Below are 20,749 nucleotides of genomic sequence, written 5' to 3' on the forward strand. Positions count from 1 at the left end.
ACTTGTGTCAGCCTGAACAGCCCTGACAGTCACTTCTTGAGCAGAGTGGGCAGAGACTGATTTATTTCCTAGTGGTGCTGGGGGAAGTTGTATCTCAAGCAGAAAAATGAGACATGGGTGACACCCTGTACCAGTACTAGCTCAGTTCTGGTTGCAGGCAGAGCAGGGGGAGAGGGTCTGGGCAATGTGAGCATATTCCAGGATGGATTTCAGATTCAAAAGCTGACTGTGTATGGCCTCAGCTTGGGAAGGCTCCACTCAGAGGGGCACAGGAGCACTTCATGGGCGGCAGAATGTGGCAGGAGTGAAAGGTCCGTGTTGCACACTTGCACCACCACTCTAGTCCAGAGGTCGTTCTCCTTTTCCTCCTTCACTTCATGGCCAGTTGCAAGGTAGCCAAGCCTTCAAATTGTGGATGAGTTCCTCCAGGTCATGACTCGGTAGCCAAAGAAGTTATGTTCCATGAATATCTACTGAAGTAAAGGCTTGGGTTTGCTTTCTGCCTCGGTTTTAAGTGCTTCTGTCTGTGCTGGACAGTAATGATTTCATTTTTTGGGTAGCAGTCACATAAATAATGCATTCCCTGCTGAGCCTTTTTGCCAGTCCCTGAGCTGCTTCCCATCTGAAGGGAAGTGTAAGAGGTAATTAACAGCCACTTGAAAAAGGATTAGCAGGTGGGTGGGAGCTACTGTTGGGTTCATGCATGGAATTGCCATGGAAATGCTGAGATTTCCTGGCACTTCATCCAGTGTGTGGGCTCCAAAGATAGTTGCTCTCATGGGCCTCTCTCCTTTGGATCTTCCTACCCTGCAAAGGGAGCGGCTGTGTTTTCTTCCAGGACAGCTCCCACGGGCCGAGCCGTGGCCATCTGTGGGACCGGGGCGTGCTGCGAGCCGGGTGCTCTGCTGCAGCTGCCAGCTGAAGTCTTGCTGCATTTCTTTCATGTCAAACCACCTGGCAGAAAATCAGGAGGGGAAAAAAACCAAACAAATGTTGCTGGTTTGCCTCTTTGCCAGTGTTCTGAAAGAACTTAATGCACCAAACACTCGGAGTTTGGCACTTGGAGAAGGTGGTGCTGGTCCTTGTCCTGCAGACTGTGACCAGCTCTGTAGCCCTCGTGTGGCTGAACAGGGCTGCAGCTGAACCAGGCCTGTCTTGCATGGCAGCATTTTCAGGCTGTGCAATGAGACCTGCATTTGCTGCTAGAGTTGTTGGGTGGCCACACATGCTTAGAATATTGGGCCTCTCTGTGAGTAATATCTCTCATTTTAGTGCCTGCTCTGAAGGTTTAGAAGGTGGTGACGGGCACATGTTCATCTGAAATGGTTCCTGCAGGGACCTCCTGTGTCTGTCTCCCCTACACAGCAGTAGCAAAGAGCCTCCTGAATTTGCCAGTGTCTGTGGGGCTTTGCTTTAAGGAAAATGTGCCTTTTGTTTCAGATCACCTGCTAGCAGACTCCTACATCGGGCAGGAGGACTCCCCTGAGATGCAGCAGGTGGCCCAGAACAAGCGCAGGCTCTCGGTCATCTCGGACGGCAAATTTGAGAGGAGCTTCACCGAGGAGCAGGCGGAGAAGATGCCGAGCGAGGGCCCCAAGCCACGAGTCTACACCATCTCTGGAGAGAGGCCGATGCTGTCGGAACACGAGAATGACAGCATGGAACTGGTGGTGATGAAGGGGGCTGCCCACGAGGAGTGTCACCACGGCCACCACGCGCACGGCGCCGGCGGCTCGCACGGCGTCCGGCACTGCAAGGCATGGCCGGGCGGCCGCCAGGGCTCCAAGGAGTGCCCCAACTGCTCCAGGCTGGCTGCCCCTTCCCAGCAGTCCATTGAGCTGGAGCAGCACCCACCTGGCGAGGCTGGGTGGCACAGGAAAAGGCTGGAGAGGATGTACAGTGTCGATCGAGTGTCTGGTAAGTGGGTGCTGGGTTCTTGTATTGAGGACAGGTGAATAAAGTGATCTATAGACTCTAAGGTCTCAGAAGGTAAAATGCAAAGTTTATTAGAAATGACACATTTTTTTTTATAGACAGTTACCATAAAGGTGGACTTGATCGGTTTTTAATTACAGAATAATGAGGTTGGAAGAGACGTCTAAGATCGTCGAGTCCAACCTATGCCCTGATACCTCAACTAGACCATAGCACCAAGTGCCATGTCCAGTCTTTTTTTAAACACATCCAGAGATGATGATTCTACCACCTCCCTGGGAAGAACATTCAAGTACTTTATTATTCTTTCAGTGAAAAATTTTTTCCTAATATCCAACATATACTTTCCCTGACGTAGCTTGAGACTGTGTATTATTACAGAATAATAACAATAATAATAATAAATGTTTATAATAATATTTATCATTAAATATAATAATAATTATATGTAACAATCTTCATACTATTGGTTAATTAGGAACAGCACCCTTCTTGTAAGCATTTTACAATTAACAACACATTTTACAATGAAAACACCAGCTGCAGGATTGTTTTAATTCTCTCTCTGAGCTTTCTCAAAACTTTCCAGAGGAACATCTGGGAAAGTTTATCTGACTCTCTCCCTCTGACCAGACTGTCAGCCACCACACCAGCTGACACAAAAGGTGATACCCATCTCATGCCAGCACAGGGATTTTAATCCTGGCCCCTTCTGGTACCATGGGGCAGAATTCCTAGAAAGGGATTGTCAAAGGAGGAGTTTGCAATAAGCTGAGCTCAGTTGGAGGCCAGCTCATCCTAGCTCTTGGTCATCAGAGGCTGCTCTGGTGGTTTTCATGACTTCACGCAGCTCAGTGAGCTCCTTTTCTGTGGAGGAAGAGCAAAAGAGGAAGGTCTCTGTCAAAACCCTGCATCCATGCTCATCCCAGTTCAGAGCAGGATCCTTCTCTGCCTCTTGCTGGGCAGGGGGAATCTTCCTGAACTGCTCTGTGGGAGCCTCAAGTTATGGTGTTCTGTGCTTTGGTGTGTTCCCAAAATGCTTGTTTGCAGGGCTGGAAGCCACTCATGTAGTGCCACCTCATGGGCTTCCTACAAATACTAGCAAATAACACAGTGTTGGACTTTTTCCCTCCTTTCTTCCTGGCTTAATGTTCTCAGGGAAGAGTGCTTGTAATTATTCCATTCCATTTAAAAAAAAGTTGTCTTTAAAAACTGAACCATTAATCAAATATACGTCACAGTGTGTGTGCTTTGAATTATAAACTGATGGACAGTCCATCTTTGCCTGTATGTGACTGGCAAAGAGTCTGGCCTAATTTGTCTGATTTTTTCTGTAAACACACATCAAGGCATTTAGAGCAGAGAGTCTGGCCAGGAAAGGTCAGCATTTTCTCCTTGAAAAGAAGCTGTGTATAAGGACTGAAGAGATCAAATGGTCCAGATTTCCTGGGTTCAGAGTTTTCTGATAAATACTGCTGTGATGTTTACTACAGGTAAAATCACCAGAGGTTTGGGTCCTGGACCATGTTTTCATGCCTAGATACCTGAAATTATATGGCTACAAGAATATATGGCTTAAACTGAAGAATAGTAATGAAAAAACAGCTGATTATGAAATGTGTGGAAAAGCTGCAGTCCCCTGAAATCCTGTGCATGATTTTTAAGCATTGTTCCTCTGTTCCCTGGGATTTTTTGGGATTCATATCAGACACTGCGTGTACCCCATTTGAGCTGCTGTGAAGAAAATGAGCTTTATCCTAGCCCAAACCAACACACCTGGACAAATCAGAATTGTGCTGTGGAACTGAAGGAAGTTACTTGATACAGAAGCAAGGCAAAGCTCCACAGCATTGATGGAGGGGTTTAACTCCTCGTAGCTGGAGCTGTGTTTGCTGGAAAACCTGTGCTGGTGATTCCTCCAAGGAGATGCTGTTACTGGGCCTTGGAATTCAGTGTCTGTTTTCAGCCAGGCAGCCGTTCACACTGGGTCAGTCATCAATGTGGAGTGGAGATTGTCTTTCTGAAAATGTGTCAGAGTAGTCACTTGAATGGGAGCAAAGTGGCCAGTGCAGGACCTTTGGATGCCCCCATGGGCATTCCATGTTCCAGCAGCTCCCCTGGGTTCTCATCTCAAGCCTCTGGGTCCTGACATGTGTGGCTGCACAGGCAGGGCTGTGTCCCCAAGCCCAATTTCCATCCCAGCACTGGCACCATGGAGGGAGAGTTCCCTCGGCTTGGTCTTATTTGCACTCTCTGTCCAAGTCCTGCCACTCAGATAACCCCACAACTGAGCAGCACAAGTGCCACAGATTGCAAGAATTCCCTGGCATGTCCTTCTGCCTGGCTAGCAGGGGACAGGGAGCAGGGAGGAGTGGAGGCAGGAGAGGCTGATTTCCCCAGGGTTCACCTGACAGTGCTGCTTCTGTTTGCATTCACATGACGAGTTGCTGCTGCAAACCAGCCTTTATGGCAGCCAGGCCCCACTGGCATCACTGACTATGGGTTTTGGTGCTGAGTTTCTGATGCCTGACACCATTCCAGGGGATCACAAGCTGTGATCTCCTGGGCTGCTCCCAGCATCTGAGACACACACATCCACTCATGGACAGAGGTGCTGGGTTTGGGTGCAGTGGGAAGTGGCTGGAGGTGCTGGATGTGGTGGTGGTGTCCCTCCAGTCTTACCAGGCCCCCCTGGCTCCTCCACTGTTTCCTCACAGTTGATGGTGAAAGGAAAGGAGAACAAGCTGCTCTGCCTGTCCAGAAAGGATGTGCTGCCTGCTCCTGGCAGCAACAGCCATGCCCATGACCTGAATTTTAATTCGGTGAGTGAGCTCTGGAACTGAGCTGTGCTGCCCAGTCCCTACCTGTGAGCTCCTCTGCTGATGTTCTATCTTCTGAGGAGTCCCAAATCCTTTATTCCACATTGAGTGCTGTGTGGAGGGCAAGGATATTTTTCCTAGGTTAACTCCAGTTGTGAGAAAAGGAGAGAAAGCTCCCAGCAATGTGCAGGCAGAGCCTCCTAAGGATATTAGCTGTTGTTCATAAGCTCTGCTTTGAACCAAAGCCTATGGCTTAAAAGCTGTAAAACACATGAAGAAGCTGTCAGTCCTTTGGGATGAGTAGTCCCTGAGAAGCCTGTACAGAATTGTTGGCTAAAAAGGAATTTGTGCAGCTTCTCCTTTGCCACTTCTGTGGGTTGCAGGCTTCAAACAAGTAACTAATTTACAGTCTGAGTTGTTCTGCTTTGCTTCTGTCTCTGTGTTTTGGAGGAGAGCAGACTTTGAGACTGCAGCAGAAGTCTTTAGCATACTGGAATGCAGTTTCATTTAACATATATATTTCCTTGGAGTGCTTTTAAACAAGACTTGACGTAAACTGTGAGCTGAGAAGGAGTGTCTGCTACAGCTTTCTATAGATTTCTTGGAAGCTGCACTTCAAAGGAAGGCTCCCCAGCTGCGCTTAGCACTTTTTGCATCTGTAATTGCAGCCACTTTCTGTACTTTCAGGGAATAATTTGTAGGGTATGATGGTCTGTACAAAACATTTGATAAGATACCTGGTCTGTGGTAATTAGGCCTGCAGTGGGTATGTGGAGTTTGACTGGGCTTGGGCCAGTGAAAGTGAATTAAAAAATACCTTGACAATGCCAGAATATTAAATACTGTCAGATCTGAAGACTTGAATGACTGAGGCAAGACACAGTCAGCAACATGGGGCAAGGCATTAGGCAAGGGAGTCACAAATGGGGTGTGAAGCAAGATGAAAAATCAGGTAGCCCCCAGCCCCAGGAATGCAGTTCACTGAGCTCTCACAAGTGTTGTGGCAGTGGATTTCAGTACTCCTGTGATTCCCTGCCTGCCTGACTCCAGCCTGAGAGTTCTCAGCAGGAGCTGCTGCTTGGGCAGGTTCCTCCTCCTGGTCACCACACATGTAATTGGTGATTTTTTTTTTTCTTTTTGTCTTAGTGGTCATTCAGTGAAGGTGAGGTAGTGTTCTGATGCCCTGGAAATAGGAAAAAAACCCCACAGTTGGTTTGGCCAGGGCAGTTTCCAAAGGGAGGTGACTAAATCAGCTCAGTTACCTGCAGGGTGTGGAGCTGATGGGTGGTTTGACTTCCAAACCAGAGGAACTCCTGAAGGCCAAGCCACCAGGAGCAGGTGTGAGAGGGGTTTGTTGAAACCTCAGTGGCAGAAAAAGAGAGGCTATTTCAGGCTTACTGTTCTGAGTGGAAGGTAAATGCTTTTCATCACTGGGCTGTGTCAGAAAGAACTGGAGGAGTGGGACAGTTTAAATCAATGCTATAAGGGAAAAGGCAGAGACAGGAAAATGCTTTTAATGAAAAATGTTTCTTTTCCCTGTTTTTTTTTCCTAGTTCAAATGTCAGTTCTGTAATTCTTGGATTATTCTAATCTCCAATGGTTAAGATAGAGCTTTTATTCTTCCCTTAGTAGCCTGATAGACAGGCTTAGCATGAATTTGCAGAACACTCAGTGGCAGTGTGCATTTATATGAGGAGGATGAGACTTGAACTGTTCAGTCAGGGCAAAATGCTGAAGGAAAGTCCTGAGAGAAAGAGCTTGGGGAGGAAATGTGGCTGTCTGAAGGATGTCTGTGCCTGCTGGGTGCTCAGGCTCTCTCTCTCTTGCAGATGATGTTCCCATACGAACCTGGTTCCCAAAGGAGAACCTCTTCAGTTTTCACACTGCTACTACAACTATGCAAGCGTAAGTGAAACCACTGCTGTGGCTTTTGTTCTGTATCTCAGGGTCTGAGCTCAAAGCTCAGAGCCTGCAGCAGGAGTTATGTGTTTGGCATCACTGTTCAGGGATAAGAGAGAAAGACAGAAATTTGTCTCTCGTTAATTTTCTTTCTTACTTACCAGTTCTTCCCTACTGCTCTCATTTGTTTGGTTTTACCTTCTTTAACTCCTCGGGTTACCCTGCTCTTCTCTGCTTCCCTGATTTTGTCTGTGACACTGTGGCCTGGTTGCTCTGCAGAGCAAGGGTCCTGTGGATCACCAGCTGAGACCCTCCACCAGCTGCTTCTGCTGCACACACTTTCCAAGGGAAGGGGATTCCAGGCTTGCCCTGCATCCTTCACTCCAGAGAGATGCCTTCCTCTGGGATAAGGAAGCCCTGCAGCTCTGCACGTGTGAAAAAGTGTCAGTAAAATCCCTGCAAAATACAAAGGGGTGTGAATTAGGAGGAGCCTTTCCCTCCACACTCATGCAGGCTATGGGGTGCTGAGTTTGGGAGGAGGCAGCTCTCAAAGGGCTCAGGAGAGTGAGGGAAGCCTCCTCTCCAGGCTGTGCCAGCTTGCCAGGGAGTGCTGCCTTCCTGCTTTCGAGTATTTCCTCCTGACTGGAAAACTAGGGCAAGCAGAGAGGAAAACAAGATGCTGTTCTACCTTCCAAGGCCCTTCCCCAGCCTTGCCACCTTTTTCCTGTGTGTTTCTCCCAATGTCTGGGACACCCTCAGCTCTCTGGCTCTGTTTCCTTCTTGTCTAATCTGGTGTCCTTTTTGTACTCTTGTTTCTCTGATACTTCTTTCCCTTGTGCTTTTCCCTCCCCAAATCCTGAAAAGAGGCTGGTTATTTCTCTTGGCATAACCCAGACTGAACCAGACCCGGAAGGATTCGTGCAGGGAGGCTGGATCTGGAGTTGAGGAGTGGGGTAGCTGCATCCCCCAGAAAAAAAAAAAAAAAGCATTTAAAAGATATTGTCTGATAACAGCCAGTGGTAGTTCACAGTTCTGATCTGACTCACAAAACATGAGCAAAATCATCACATTTGGACACAGCCTTTGCTGTCTGAATTTGTGTTTTCTGGGCAGATCTGTTGCAGGATGATGGTCCATAGCTGGGCTCACAAGGCTTGAAGGCCATTGTGGGGTTGGTGTGGGGAATGGTGCCCCAAGGGAACCCTTGAGGAGCAGAAGTCCCTTGGTAGATGTGGCTCCTTGGTTAACATTTCTAGAGCTTCTGTGCTGCCTCTAGGAGTGACACAGAAACTCCTCCAGGAGTTCAGGGCACCTCCCCAAAGTGCTGGGGTGGCTCCTGGTCTCTGCTCCAGTGTTTTCAGCCTGCTGTGCTCACTCCCTTCCTGAAGCAGGAAGCATGAGCCAGCTTCAGCAGTGTTTGTCATGGTGGGAGCAGCTCTCCCTGCTCCAGGAGCTCGTGGTTCTGCAGCCTGTCAGGCCACACTCAGCTCTTGTACATCTGCACATTCTCTGGGTTTGTGTGGAGCTCACTTTGCATCCACACCACATGTCAGCCCTGCCCCAGGGAGGATTGAGCTCAGTCAAGGAGGAGTCTTACCACTGAGAAATGTTTAATTTAAAAAGCAATTTCCTTCCACCTAACAAGAAATATTCCTTCTGGAGTGAGAATTCCCTCAGAATGCCGGCTGGGCCTGAGCACTAATAAATTCCTCTTTTCTCTCTTTTTCTCTGCATCTCCTGGAATCTCTAGCATCTCGTAAGTATAATCTTATTTTTTTAATGTCCTTATCTGTTGGTCTGCTGGCTAAACTCTCCTCTCCTGTCCATCATATTCACTTGTGCTTTCCCTGTGCTAGGGGCTGTCTGTCAGCTGGCTGAGGTTAGGTGGCTACACCTGGTAGGCCTACATGGATCCCACCAAACCATCCTCATCCTCCAAGTGCAGCCCTTAGTCGCTGGCACACTTTGTCCCTCTCAATGCTGGTGTGCAGAGAGGGGGTGATGCAGCTCCCAGGTCCTTTCTGCAGAGCAGGGATGGTGGGTGCTCCTTTGGGCCACGTTCTGATGTTTGAGGAGCAGCCCAGGGATGGTGGGTGCTCCTTTGGGCCACGTTCTGATGTTTGAGGAGCAGCCCAGGGATGGTGGGTGCTCCTTTGGGCCACGTTCTGATGTTTGAGGAGCAGCCCAGGGGAGCGAGGAGCTGTGGCCTGAGTGCCCTGACCCACACACAGTGCTGCCTGGCCCCCTGGGCAGCTCAACCTCTGTTGTCTGCCCAGAGCTTCCCTCTGTGTGTCCCTTGTCCTCTCCACTTCCAAGCTGTGGACTTGGTTAATGGCTTGAAATGGTTTCCCAGGGCGTTCAGGGGCTACGCAGAGAGGAAGAGACGGAAACGAGAGAATGATTCTGCAGCTCTTATCCAGAGGTAGGGCCCGTCCCCACGGCTGTGACCTGGTGTTGCATGGGCCCTTGGGGGCACTGCTGAACCCTGGTGGCGTTGACCGTGGCTGTCCCTGTCTCTGTGCTGTCCTGGGGACACTGGCAGTGGCTCTGCTGGAGCCGTGGAGATGAATGATGCTCAGGATAGCTGATCTCCATCTTCTTAAAGAACACTGTCAAGTTCTTTTAGCATTCCACATGATCTGTGCCTCAGGCAGAAAAATACATACTTAAAAAATTAAAGATGCAATTTCCCCGTTCCAGTTTGGAATTTCATATCATCACAGAATGGCTTGGATTGGAAGAAACCTAAATTATGATCTAGTTCCAACTCCCCTGCCACAGGCAGGAATTTGAGGTTAGATGAATACTGTATGTGCCATTGCTGTATGTACAAATGCACCTCAGAAATCTGAGACCTAGGCAAAATTGACATCTCTAGTGACCAGAAGTCTGTTTTTAAATCTTAATTTTTTTCAATAATAGAAGAGAAATAAAAGTGGATGGAGACTGATTCCTTGTCCAGGTATTGCAAAAAGGCTTGGTTTCCTTCTGCAGGCTTCCTATGGCACATCATATACTCAACAGCAGGAATCAGAACTGGTTTGGTTTTTTAAATGTGCCAAGAGTTGTGTCAGCCTACTAAAAAATGATAACACAGTGTCTGTGTAATTGGTTTAAAACTGCCATGATCACTTCAGCACTGTTCAAAACCAAGTGGGAGAAAAACATCAGATTTTCTTAACTGAGAAATTGCCAGGCAATATTTTTTTATAGCAACTTCAGAATGGTGAGGTTTTTTCATCAATAACAAAGAGAAATAAAAATCCAAACTAAAGACACTCTAAAACAAATAGACAGTGTACCTTTAAAAAGAGAGATTGCTCAGAAGTTGTTAGGCAGAGGCAAGTCTTGGTTAGAAAATGGCTTGTGAGTGCAGGAGCAGTTGTGAACCTTGGTGGGGCTGTCAGGAGAGAGAATGGACTCACCTGAGCCGTGTCCCTTCTGCTGTGCCCAGTGCAGGGCTGGCAGGGCAGGGAGCCTGGCTGGGGCTGCCGTGCCCCTGAGAGGAGGTGGGACAGCAGTGGAGGGGCCCTGGCTGCAGGGATTGCTGGCAGAGCTCAGCTCTGTCCTGCAGGGAGCGAGGAGAGCCCTGCTGTGTGCTTGGGGGTTTGCTGTGCAGCCCTGGGTGGGTGTTTCAGGGTTCAGCTGTTCTCACACAGCCCCTGCAGTGCTGTGCTGGTGTCCAGGGAGGCTGGATGGTGTGGTGTGCCCACAGGGATGCTGCTGCCTCTGGAGTGAGCGGTGCCCAGAGCTTTGCCCACTGCAGGAGCAGCCAGAGAGGGGAGTGTGAGAGGTGCTGCCAGGAGTTTGGGTAGTGAAAAGTCTTCTGGGCAGCGTGTGGTGACCCACTGCAGGGTGTGGAGTAGGACTGCAGTGTCTTGGAGCCCCTCTGGCTGGGATGGAAACCCTGGAGGTGCCATGGGGTCATGCAGACCATGAGGCACACTAGAGGAGAGCTGCTCAGAAAAGGGAGATTTCATCACTGAAACTTGAGGGGTTCTGGTTGTGTCATGATGGGTGGAGGGATCTTGCAAGGGATCAGGTGCCACAGGTCTCCTGGGTGCAGTTGCAGGAGCCCGGCAGGAAAGCTGGGCAAATTTGGGGACCCCCCTGCTGACAGAGCTGGCTGCAGCTTCCCAGGGCCTGTCATGCTGACATGCAGGCACAGAGGAGCCTGAGGAGCCAGGCAGCTGCAAGAAGCCTCAGAAGGATCTAGAAGTTCACAGCATGGCCAAATTAGGAGGCAGTCCCAGACTTGCACTTCTTTCCCAAAGTGCTGTTTTTCTGGAAGAAAATAGATGGAGCAAAAGGCCTTTGTCCCATTCTGTGAGTGTTTAGTGCAGTGGTTAACCTTGAACAGCTGGATTCTCCTCGGAGCTGCTCTCAGCAGAGTTTAGGAGATGGTATTTAGGTCTCTCAAGGGAGAGCCCAAGCTGTACAGGCAGCTGGGAGCAACCTTCTTCTATGGCAAAGGCTGCTTCACCCCTCTTCCCCCAGGGTCTGAAAAAAATCCTCCGTGTAGAGGACAGCTGAGCATTTAAAAGAAAAGTGGATTTTATTCCAAAATGCCCAAAGGATGTGGCAGTGGCCTTGGGCAATTAACAGTGATGCTCAGTGTCTGGTATGATCTCAGGCCCACAACAGACCATAAAGATTTCCATATAACATACGTGTGATACATTTTTTTGTAAAGAACAGCCCGGGTTCCTTTAAAATGTTGTATTTGTTTGGATTTTAGTTGAATCCACTGTAAGACAGACTCAGTTGTCAGTCTTACAAGTTGTCTGGGGTGATGGTGCACCCCAGAAGGCTTTGTACAAAGAGCCAGGCTAGGGATGTGCCTAAAGGGGCACTTGTCTGATCCACAGCAGTGAATCTTCATGTACCCAAGTAGAGACAGAATAAATCTTTGGGAAACATTAATAGCCCAAGTGTAGACAGAAGTTTGGCATGGAATAATGCTGCTCCCAGCTGCTGGTTTTGCTTCTTGCTGAATTTGGAGCCTGATGACAACAAGGGCTCCCAGGCCAAAGAGGGGAGGTGCAGGAGGTGATGTGGGTGCAGTGCTCTCCCACGAGGACAGTGTTTGTGTGCATCTCCTGGACAGGAGCAAATGTATCTGAGTTCCTCTGAACAACTTCTTGTCAGTACTGGGAGTGTCTTTTGGTCCAGTCAGTTTGCTAAAGCATCTGCATGGTTGTACCATGTCCTTACTCATCCCACTAACCTGTGTGTGAGCCAGACAACTTGTGACTTACCCCTTTCACCAGCTGTGGTGTCTGTTGCCTGGTGTTTGCCCTGTGTTTGGGGGCCACAAGGAATCCAGGAAGGCTCCCCCACTCCAGGGTGTATGAGCTCTAGGGCTGCACTGTGGAGTGAAGCCACAGTTGCTAAATAGGGTTAATGGAGAGATGACACTGCTCTTGATGCTGCTTTTCCCTGTCTCTTCTGGTGTCCTGTTTGTTCCTGTCCTGTTCCTGCCTCGTGAGTGATGAGAATCTGAGAAACTGGTCCCTTGCACTCAGAGGGGCTGGACAGAGTCCCTTTGCCATGGGGTCTGAGGAGTGGCCAGGACATCCTGTTTCACACAGACCTGACCCTGGGGTGTAGCTGCTCCCCAGGGCTTTCCCCTGGAGCTGTGTGCTCTGCAGCCCCTCTGGACCTGCCTGTGAGGCCAGGGCAGCACACAGGGAGAGCAGGCCCGTGGGGACAGGCAGCATCACTGAACTCTGCTGTGCAAGGAGGGAGAATGTGCTTTGGTCCTCCCCAGCTGTGCCTGGAGAGCAGCACGAGCTGCATGGTTACCAGCAGCACAGGAGGGGTTTTAGGAGCTGTGTTTGGGAATGAGCACAGCCACGAGTGTGCAGGGCCTGGGCACCCCATGTTCTGCTGGAGGGAGGGGAGCAGTTACTGCTCTTTACCAGGAAAAGAGGGAACACTGCCAGCACGGGCAGCAGTGGGTGTCCTCAGCAAATACAGCACAGGTAAAGCTTAACCAGAGAACAGGGAAAACAGCCATGAGCAGGGGGCTGCCCTCTGGGACCCCACTTGCCCTGTACCACCAGCCCAGGGAGCTCAGAACAGCCCCACTTAAGGAACATCACCATCCCAGCACTAAATCACTGCAGGCTGGGGACCTGGTCTCCAGCTTTGGAATGCCCAGAAGGAAATATGTCCTCATCCCCATTTTATTTTCTTCCTCCCTGTTTTCACAGTCCTGCTGGGCCCAGGTGTTGCTTCTTGTCACGTTTCTCAAAGGTTGTGTTTGGCCTTTCTTTCAGGAATTTTCGGAAGCACCTCCGCATGGTGGGGAGCCGAAGGGTTAAAGCACAAAGTAAGTGAGCACCTGGCAGTGTGGCTGTGAGGAGCTGGGCCTTGTGGGGTTCGTGTCACATGCACATGTGGGTTGAAAGGACCTGGCTTTGGGCTGGAGAGAGGAATTGACCTGTCGGTGCCATTTTACCCTACAAACAAGAAGACCAGGTGGTTGCAAGTGTCCAGGACCTGTGGATGCCTGCAGCAGCCTGGAGGCTGTTCCCAAGGACCCTCTGCTGTGGCTGTGGGACATCTCTGGTGCAAGGCATGGAAGGAAAGCCCCGGCATCCTTGTCCTCTGTGTGAATTTTGGTGACCACTGGGGTGGAGGCCAGTGAGGAGAACCTGAGCTGTGAGTCCAGCAGAGCTGCCTGGCCTCTCTCTGCAGCTGTGACCAGCTGTGGCTCCATGTGCCACACAGACTGCTGGCTGTCCTCTCCTGCCCTGTCCCCTTGTCATCTCCACAGCTGGCCCTGGGGGAGAGTTGCCTGGTGGCAACTGAGATGATAGTGGAAAGAAGAAAGAAGAGGATCAAAGAAGAGATTGGAGCAAGGGGCAAATCAGGGAGTGTTATGCCTCACTGGGGAAGAAATCACCTCTTAGGCCTGCAAAATTGCAGTTCCCTTTCCCTGGTGAAGGCAATAATCCTCCAAAACTTGATTGGGCAACACCCTTAGTGCTGTGAAGGTGGTGTGACCTGCTCCTGGGAGCTGAGGATTGCTCCAGAAGAGAAAGCATCTTGTTCTTCCCAACCTCCCTGGCCAGGCATCATGTACAGAGTGCCCACAGCAAAGCATTGCTGAGTTCAATTTGCATTCTTTCCTTTCTCATATGGGAAGTGATCAGCAAAGAGATTTGCACTTTCCAGAGTCTTCTTCAGCATCTGAGTTAGCACTGCCTGACATGGACAGGGCTTACCTCCCTGAAGCTCAGGCGTGCCTCTGCCTCAGGAACTCTTGGGTCATGTTTTCAAAGCTTTCTTTCTGTGCACAATAGTTAAACACCTGGGTTTATCTGAAAGCTGAGGATGGAGATCACCTGAAGAGCTTGAAGACATGGCTTGTCTCCCCAGACACCCACCCTGGCCACACTTCAGCAGGGGACAGGCTGCTCTTGTGATGCTGATCTGCAGTGAATTCCTGTGCTGCTGTTACTCAGTTCCCTGCTGCACACTCTGTCTGCCACCAGAAATAGGTATTAGTGCCCATAAGTGGCTGTTAATCCTGGCATAATGGCTCTCACATGGGCTTGCCAAGTCAGACACCGTGGTTGCCAGTTCCCAGGAATTTGCCTGCGGTGCAGCCGTCTGAGCCAAGCTCCCTGGTTTGTGCTTGGGAAATGTCAGTGCAAACAATACAGCATTCCTTGGGAGGAAAAAAAGCCATGAGTAGTGCTCACAAGAGTGCAGGCAAGCAAAGGCTGAAGGATTTCCTCTTTTGCAACAGAATGTAGAAAGCTTGAGCTTTCCAGAGACATCCCCTCCCTGCTGTTTGGTCCAGCTCTGACTGGGATGCCAGTAGAACGTGAAGGGAGAACTTACTGGAGAGCTACAGCTGCCTTCTGGGCATGCAGGTGTCATTTTAGCTGTGCAGTGCATGTTTCTGTGAGGCCTTGGAATCTGAGCACTTACACTGGGACACTGGACTGACCTTGGTTAAATTGAGGTTTGAGCTGTGTGCATTTAAGGAGGCCATCAAGTGTTGTCCTTTTTCTGTGTTCCACGTCCCATCCTGTGCACAAGTGGGCACTTGTCTCTGCTGTGTGGAAAGGACTCACATTTGGCAAGTGGAAGGACCAGCCCAGGGGAGTCTGTGGTGTGTGTCTTTGGTGGCAGTCTGCTGGATGATTTGTTTGCTGGCAGCAGCAGAGGTGCTTTGGGATCTGTTAATGTCGTGCTCTGGTTTTATCCTTTAGCATTTGCCGAACGGCGTGAGAGGAGCTTCAGCAGGTCCTGGAGTGACCCGACTCCCATCAAAGCTGATTCCTTCCATGACTCTCGAGAAAGTGAGTTCTGAGTCCTTTGAGCTTCCTCCTGTGGGCAAACCCTCCAGCAGTTGTTGACTGGAGTCCCACTGGAGTAACTCCTCTGTGCCCTCTGTCCTGTCTGTGATCTTTTTTTAGTTTCCTGAGATCGGAGCAGGTAACGCTCCAGGTGTATGTACCTGTTCATCTATGTGTACCTGTATTTATTTGTAGAGCACCACTCATCCAACCTCAGATTATTGAGCAGTTGCCAAAGGGTACAGCTCTCTTACAGCCCTCTGTTCCCATCATCCCTTATCCTCTTGGCACCTAAACAACCTCTCTGGAAACTCACCAGTCCAAGGCTGCCTGTCACCATAGTGGGGCTAACGTGGCTTCCTATGCAGGAGCCCCTTCTGAGCTCTTTCCTAGCCTGGAATAGCTCAAGAATACAGCTGATGAGATGGAGCTTTGATTTCCTGCACAGGTGATAGCTTGGGGCAATCTGATCTTCATTTGGGCTGCCAGGAATCCCTCTGGGAATCCCCAGTAATGCTGCCATGTTCTGCTTGAGGGGACTGAGATGCTGTTGTGTTCATTTACAGGAAGGAATGCCAGCATCTGTATTCTTATAAAGGGAATGGCTGTTTTACACAGATTTTATTGCAAGCCTGTAGGCAGGAGCTTGGTGGATATGAGTTTGCCCATGTTGAAGTGAATTTCACTAATGAAATGACCTGATCTACCAGGTAAGCGCAAGATCTGGCCCTGCTAGCTGTAGAAGACCCAGGTTGCAAGGGGAGGTGTATCAAAGGCCAGGTTCACAACATGACCCTGTGGTTTGCCAGTCTGACTCCTCCCTGCTCCCTCAGCTGCCCGGAGGCAGATGGAAAAGCCATGGGAAAGCCATGGGAAAGCTGTGGTTCACACAGGCTCCGGGCACTGCCCAGCGACACTCGGACATCCCCAAAGGCACAAACAGTGGCACCTCGGTTCTCTTTCCTCAGTCCAGCAACCATCTCTGTTTTTAACCTTTAATGGTCAATTATATTCCTTCCAGATGTTTTTTTCCCCAGGAGGCATTGAAGGCCAACAGGTAAGGTCGATTTGGAGAGCAAGTTCAAGTCTACTGTTGCAATATGACTGTGTTTGTTGCAGCTGTCCTCACGCACGCTCTAAGACTTCTCTGCCAGGATCAGTCTGACCAACAAGTCAGATTTTCTTTATAATCCCTGAAAAGATGTAGTCAGAGCAGTAATTACTACAAGGAGACCAGCTTTGAAATCTTTGGACTTTTGCTTATCAGCCTGGCAGTGCTGAAGTGTAGAGAGTCTGTCTGTGTTCTGTCTCCTTTCCCATTTCTGGAGTGACAGGGTGACTGTGTGACCTAGCATTTGAAAACCAAGCTTGGTGACTGCGAGAGTGATGAAGTTCTGTGACACGTGATGTGAGCTCTCTGTGCACTCTTCATTTGTTACATGTTTGTCTGTTTGAAGACACCAGCCCCAGAGTGGTGTCTGTCACTCTGTGGGTGACAAGAGAGCACGAGTGTCGTGGCACCTCCTGTGAGGAAGCTGCCAAGGCAGGATGGAGTGGGAAAGGCTGTTCTGCCCTCATAATGCTCCATGTGTTCTGGCAGGCCATGACCTTCAGGATTCCTGCGGGACTCTGGATGGTGACTTTGACTTGAACTGGGAAGCAGAAAAGGAACTTGAAGCCATGGCATGTGACGGAGAAGACTTTATTCCACCAAAAATAATGGTGAGAGTTTCCAGCTCGTGCTCTGCCTGTCCTTTCAGTGCTGCTAAGTTCAGCACTTCATGGGAAGTCTGTTGTGTAGGCACAGCCTCAGGTGTCTGTGAGAGTCACTCAGAGATGAACCAAGACATGACATGGGTTCAAATCTGTTATTGCTGGGGGTAGTGCATTGAAATAAAACTGGAAGGAGAGATCTGTAGTCCAAATCAGAGCAGGACTGACACCAACACAGAACCAAGTCAGTCTGAGGCTTGTTAACCCTGAAAATAGAGACCTGAGCACCACTGCTAGCTCTGCTCCCACAGCGAGGAACTGAGGGGCCTGGAATCACAACAGAGTTCAGGCTCTGGTGCTGCTGGAGCCAGCTGAGGCTTCAGCCAGAGTTGTCAGGCACTGACACCTGCAGCCCTGTGCCTGCTGTGCCTGGTGCAGGTCCCAGCAGACACTGAACAGGCCCTACAGCCAAAAGGAGTGATCATCACTGGGATACAGCCATCCATGGTGGTGCATGAGCTGCTTCATCCTTTGTGCACCCCAGTCTCCCCTTTCCAGCCTGTTCTGGGCCCAGTGCAGCCTGAGGGCAGAGCTGTGTGCTCATGTGACACTCAGGGGCACTTGGCAGGCCTGGGGGTGCTCTGGGCTGGAAACCTTCCACTGGGATGTGGATAGACTGGGTTAGCTGCTACCTGGGGGCACGCCTGAGACCAGCTGAACAGGCCAGTTTTATGGCCTTTGTGCTTCTCTCCAGACTCTACTGCTCATGCTGTTGCACCTTTTTTCTCCTTTGCAGCTCATCTCTTCCAAGGTGCCCAAAGCAGAGTATGTCCCAACAATTATCCGCAGGGACGACCCCTCCATCATCCCCATCCTCTATGTAAGTAAATCACTTCTGCTGTGATGACAGCACAAGTGGTTTGCAAAAGCTATCAGGAAGGGGCTGGGTGTGTTGACCCTGCTTTGGGGTCTAGGGTGGTTTTGTGGGGGCTCAGGTCCAGGTGGAACAGTCGGGGGGGTGGAAATGGCACATGTGGGCTCTGGGCTCTGCAGGCCCAGCTAAGCTGCGTGGGAGGATTGTCAAGGGAAGGCAGGGCAGGCACTGCCAGGCTTAGGGCTCCTCCTTATGCTCATCCTTGGGATGAGCAGCACTCAGAGCTCAGCAGTGAACCACCAACCTCATCACCCCACGTGCAGTGGAGCATTCCTGTCAGTCATTAATTTAACTCTGACTTTTCCCTGGGAGTCTGGCCTGAGCAGGTGTGTGATACAGCAGTGAGGAGTCATGGGTTTCTTTTTCTAATCACTTAATTTGCAAGGGAATGTGAAACTGGGAGCCCAGCAAGGCCATTGTCAGGGTGCAGCAGGCTGTGCTGCTGGGGTTTAGCCTTGCTGCTCTTGTCTCTCTTCCTTGGAGGGTTGTTTAGTGGTCCTGATGACCCTGCTGTGGCAGAGGCAGCTGTGTTGGGAGTGCAGCTGTTGGTCAGCCAGCTTGGACAGGGGTGGAGCCAGAGAGTGGCTGCAAAACACGGGCAAACAGGCATTGCTGATGTTGACTGCATCTGAGAGACAGTCTGTGCTCTGGACGTGCCTGCGGGCTTCAGCTGCAAGCCTTTGAGTGGATTTGATCTTCAGGGGCTGTTCAGTCTTCAGCTTCTGTGCTGAAATGTGATTTAGTGTGGGGGTTACTGCTGCTGTGACCAGCAGCCATCAGTCGGTGTAAATGTGCTCTTAAAGCATCCTTGGAATGGGATTGTGTGATTATTAGGGAGCTGGTGGAGTGACAGTGAACCTTTATATGTCTTCTCTCTTGGTTTCCAGGACCATGAACACGCCACCTTTGATGACATCCTGGGTACGTGAGTTTTACCTCCTTTTCTTATCTCCTGCCCAGTGCAAATGTAACCATCAATATTTAAGTCACTCAGCTGCCCTGTGCTTCAGCTGCCACTCACAGAGTTGTTTTTGTCACCCCAGTGACCCCTGACAGTTAGTTGGCTGCTGTAATAAACACTCACTTCTGTGTCCTGTTTTCTGTGCTAAATTCATGGTTTGTGGCAGGGAAACTGAGGCACAGGGCAGCAGGTGCCTGCTCATTGTACCTGTGGTGGGGAGTGGGAGCAGTGACAGAGGACCAGGAGGGCTGGGGCTGCTCTGGAGCTGTGGTCAGTACAGAGCAGTGTCTGCTGCTGTTCCATCCTTCTCTGCCCTGTCACCTGCTGACTTTTCCTGCTTCCACAGCACCCTTGGCATGTACTGAGCACCCCTCAGCTCAGCTTCCTGCCCTCAGGACTAAGTGTAAAGAAATAAGATTAATTTTGACCTTTGTCTGTGGTTCATCTTTTCCAACATGTTTTGTTTGGTTGGCTTTTTCTCTGCAGAGGAAATAGAGAAGAAGCTGAACATTTATCGGAAAGGCTGCAAAATCTGGAAGATGCTGATATTTTGCCAGGTACATGAAAGTTGTTAAACACTAGGGTGATTTGTTACAAATTTGTCATTTTCTGTGGGGAAAGTGACAGAGAGGAACCAATATTCCAAAGTCAGCTTCCATTAAAGTGGCTGCCAAGGCACAGCTTTCACTTCCCATTTCCCAGACATGGAGCAGTCTCAAGTTGCTGTGACAGCAGGAAATCAAACCTGATTTAGTGAGGCCAAGTCAAGAGCTGGGCTGATTTTCTCAAGGAACCCCAGACAAACCAGCATTAGCACTGACCTAGAAAGGATTCCAGACACAGGAGCAAGCACTGGCAGTGCCAGAGTTATGGTTTCCATCCAGCTGCAGTGTGACAGTGACAGTGCTGTGTGTTGTGGGCCAGACTGGCAGGTGGCTCAGCTGGAGCTGCAGACCAGAGGATGCAGGAGAAGGGTCAGGCTGGAGCCGTGGCTGGGACAGTCCAGGCCCTGCTGGATTTGGGAGTTGCTGGGGATTTCCTTCCCAGGTTTGCTGTTCCTCGTGGTGGTCAGCTGTGGACTTCCCCAGCAGCTGTGCCATGAGAAGTGAGGGAGGTGACCTGACCTAACTCCCTCCACGTGCCCAGTGCTGCAGAGGAGCAGCTGTGCTGCACACTGACCTCGAAATTATGACTTTTAATGTTCCTGGTGTTATGTCAGTCTGTTCTCCTGCTGCCCAAGCCCAGTTCCTCTGCAGTGCCAGCCCTTGCCTGCTGTCCCTGCTGTGCTCAGCTGCTCCTCTGCCACCCCCAGCATCCCCAACTGACAGGGACTTTCTTGTCTTCCCTATTACTCTCCAGCCACCCACAATGGCGTTTTAAATCTATTATTGTGCCTTTCTAGAGTGATGTGGGCACGGAACATCAAAAGCCATGGAATCCAGCCCCCAGCCCAGTGCGTGATGTCCCTGAGCATGTCTGCAGTGCAGGGCTGCCCTGCTCCCTTGTGGCACCTCTGGGAATGGTTGGGCAGGACAGGAAACACATCCAGGGTTTGTTTCCTCAGGGCCTGTGCGAAGGGGTTTCCATCTGACTGTCTGTCTGTCTCTTGCAGGGAGGCCCCGGGCACTTATACTTGTTAAAGAACAAAGTCGCCACTTTCGCCAAAGTGGAGAAGGAGGAAGATCTGATCCTGTGAGTGGCTGTGCTGTGTTCTGGGCTTGCATGGTGTTTCCCTGCTGGATTTGCTCAATGTTTGCAGCACATGGTGGAGCAGGAAAAGTGAAGGGAGCTGGGGTGGCTTGGTTAGGGAATGAGGAGGCTGAGGAGACACAGCTCATTCAGGGGTGACAGCAAAGGTGGCAGAGCTGAGCTCATCCCTGGAGTGCTGCAGCCCTGTCACCAGGAGATTTATTCTTACATCTGTTTAGTGTCTCTGTGGATAGAGACTGTCAAAAAGGAGGGAAAAAATATATTTCTTCTACTAAAAACAGCTTTTCTGACCAGAAGTGAGAACATGCACTTCCAGCCTCTGGTGCTGTGATACCATTGCTAAGCTGGTGGCTGTGGCAGAAATCCAGGGTGTTCCCCCACAGCTGACTCTGGCCAGGGGGAAATGGAATTTGTCTCTGCAAAGCCTGCTCAAAGTCCAGCCTGTTACTGAGGAGGCTTTTCA

General features: G+C 50.2%; 1 protein-coding gene across 4 annotated transcripts in view; it reads left to right on the forward strand.

The window, feature by feature from the left end:
* Positions 1-20,749, forward strand: part of NSMF (NMDA receptor synaptonuclear signaling and neuronal migration factor) — a 45,879-nt gene that overhangs the window by 18,179 nt on the left and 6,951 nt on the right. The window contains exons 3-12 of one of the 4 annotated variants that reach the window (XM_064394202.1): positions 1,441-1,917; positions 6,584-6,659; positions 9,007-9,075; positions 12,935-12,987; positions 14,882-14,971; positions 16,569-16,690; positions 17,478-17,561; positions 18,503-18,536; positions 19,063-19,133; positions 20,189-20,268. In XM_064394202.1, coding sequence (XP_064250272.1) covers positions 1,441-1,917; positions 6,584-6,659; positions 9,007-9,075; positions 12,935-12,987; positions 14,882-14,971; positions 16,569-16,690; positions 17,478-17,561; positions 18,503-18,536; positions 19,063-19,133; positions 20,189-20,268 — 1,156 coding nt within the window. The remainder of the gene's footprint in view (positions 1-1,440; positions 1,918-6,583; positions 6,660-9,006; positions 9,076-12,934; positions 12,988-14,881; positions 14,972-16,568; positions 16,691-17,477; positions 17,562-18,502; positions 18,537-19,062; positions 19,134-20,188; positions 20,269-20,749) is intronic. The other 3 variants (XM_064394204.1, XM_064394203.1, XM_064394205.1) reach the window with 3 other exon arrangements.

This window comes from Passer domesticus, chromosome 18 (genome assembly GCF_036417665.1).
Source record: "Passer domesticus isolate bPasDom1 chromosome 18, bPasDom1.hap1, whole genome shotgun sequence".
Taxonomy (NCBI): domain Eukaryota; kingdom Metazoa; phylum Chordata; class Aves; order Passeriformes; family Passeridae; genus Passer; species Passer domesticus.